This window comes from Sipha flava, unplaced genomic scaffold, assembly GCF_003268045.1.
Source record: "Sipha flava isolate LNK unplaced genomic scaffold, YSA_version1 16992_pilon_pilon, whole genome shotgun sequence".
Classification (NCBI taxonomy): Eukaryota; Metazoa; Arthropoda; class Insecta; order Hemiptera; family Aphididae; genus Sipha; species Sipha flava.
Genome location: NW_020271879.1, coordinates 1 through 1243, shown reverse-complemented (window position 1 = coordinate 1243; position 1243 = coordinate 1). Strand labels below are relative to the sequence as shown.

General features: G+C 59.3%; 1 protein-coding gene across 1 annotated transcript; it reads right to left on the bottom strand.

The window, feature by feature from the left end:
• Nucleotides 1-262: 262 nt before the first annotated feature.
• On the bottom strand, nucleotides 263-1237 carry LOC112679827 (homeobox protein OTX1-like). Its single transcript, XM_025549748.1, has 2 exons — nucleotides 470-1237; nucleotides 263-360 (listed from the first exon to the last, which is right to left on the bottom strand). The coding sequence occupies exons 1-2, from the start codon at nucleotides 1194-1196 to the stop codon at nucleotides 293-295; spliced, it is 795 nt and encodes a 264-aa protein (XP_025405533.1). The 5' UTR covers nucleotides 1197-1237; the 3' UTR covers nucleotides 263-292.
• Nucleotides 1238-1243: the final 6 nt, after the last annotated feature.

Here is a 1243-nt window from a genome sequence, read left to right as displayed (position 1 = left end):
ATGCACGTAATGATTTAAACATTTTTAATACTTTTTCATTTACCCGTATGGCTTATATTATATGATATGTGTTTCTATACTCGATTTTTAACATTTTTAACCATACGTGTGGTCCAAATAGATCATAGCCAGTCATAAGTCTGTTAAAATGGGAAAGAAAATGTTAGTATAAAGTAGTACTTACCGAAAAATATTCAGGAACCAGTGTAATACCTATAATAATTCAGGACCCAACCGGTGTGGAACCAATAAAAATCCGGGACCCAACTGGTACGCTACCCGCGATTAGCCCCTAGCACTCGGGACCCAACTCGGACGCTCCGTTTCGTGCGAGTGAAAAACATTTCCTATCGGATCGAACTGTGAATCCAAAAACCTTTCTCAAACTCGATCGCGCTCGCGAAATCCAATAGAAATCGGTCGAGCCGCTTAGGAGGAGTTCGGTGACATGTGAAATATGCGTATTTACCTTGGACGGACGTGTCGGCGGTCGGTGCACCGGCGTCTTGGTCGACGCGCAAGATGAGCGACGGTCGGCTCAGCGAGCCGGGCGGCGGCGGTTGGAGCGGAAACAGCCTGTGGTGGTCGGCGGCGTGCGGCCACGGCGAGAACGGGACTAGATAGTGCGGCGTGGGCTCGACCAGCGCCTCGTGAACGTTGGGCACGTACTGCTCGCCGGGCCAGTCGAACGTGAACGTGGACGGCTGATGGTGGTGATGGTGATGGTGATGGTGGTGATTCTGATGGAGGAGGTCAGCGGTCGGCACCTCGTCGCTCGAGTGGTGCTGCGGTTGCGGCGCGCCGGAGGACGGGTGATGGTAAGAGCCACCGCTGCCGGGCGTCGGCGGCGTCGGCTGGCCGCAGTAACCGCTACCGCCGCCGCCGCCGCCGCCGCCGCCGCCGCCGCCGCCGCTACCACCGCTGTTCCCGCCGGTCAGCATGTCCACGTCCGGCACCTTCTGCAACGTGCTGGAACAGCAGTCGGACCACGGAGGGCTGGGGTTCCACGTTTCCATCATCAGGTCGCCCGGGTCCATGGCCGCCTTGACCAGCGCCCGGGAGCGTCCCAGCGAGGTGGCCGACGGCAGCGACGAAGACAGCGAGGACGCGACCGCGGTCGCGCAACCGCCGCCGCCGCCGCCGCCGCCGGAATCGCTGCGCATCGGAGGCGAAGGAGACGACGAGTCGACGGCCATCGGGTGACCGCCGTCTTCGGTCTTCAGCGGTGGCGTCTGTTCGGGCG

What these genes read in the sequence shown, in the direction of transcription:
- LOC112679827 (XM_025549748.1), bottom strand. Translation starts at nt 1,196, where the DNA reads ATGGCCGTCGACTCGTCGTCTCCTTCGCCTCCGATGCGCAGCGATTCC. An exon ending in CGCCGACACGTCCGTCCAAG is followed by an intron (nt 361 to 469) that starts GTAAATACGCAT and finishes TTGGATTCACAG; the next exon opens with TTCGATCCGATAGGAAATGT.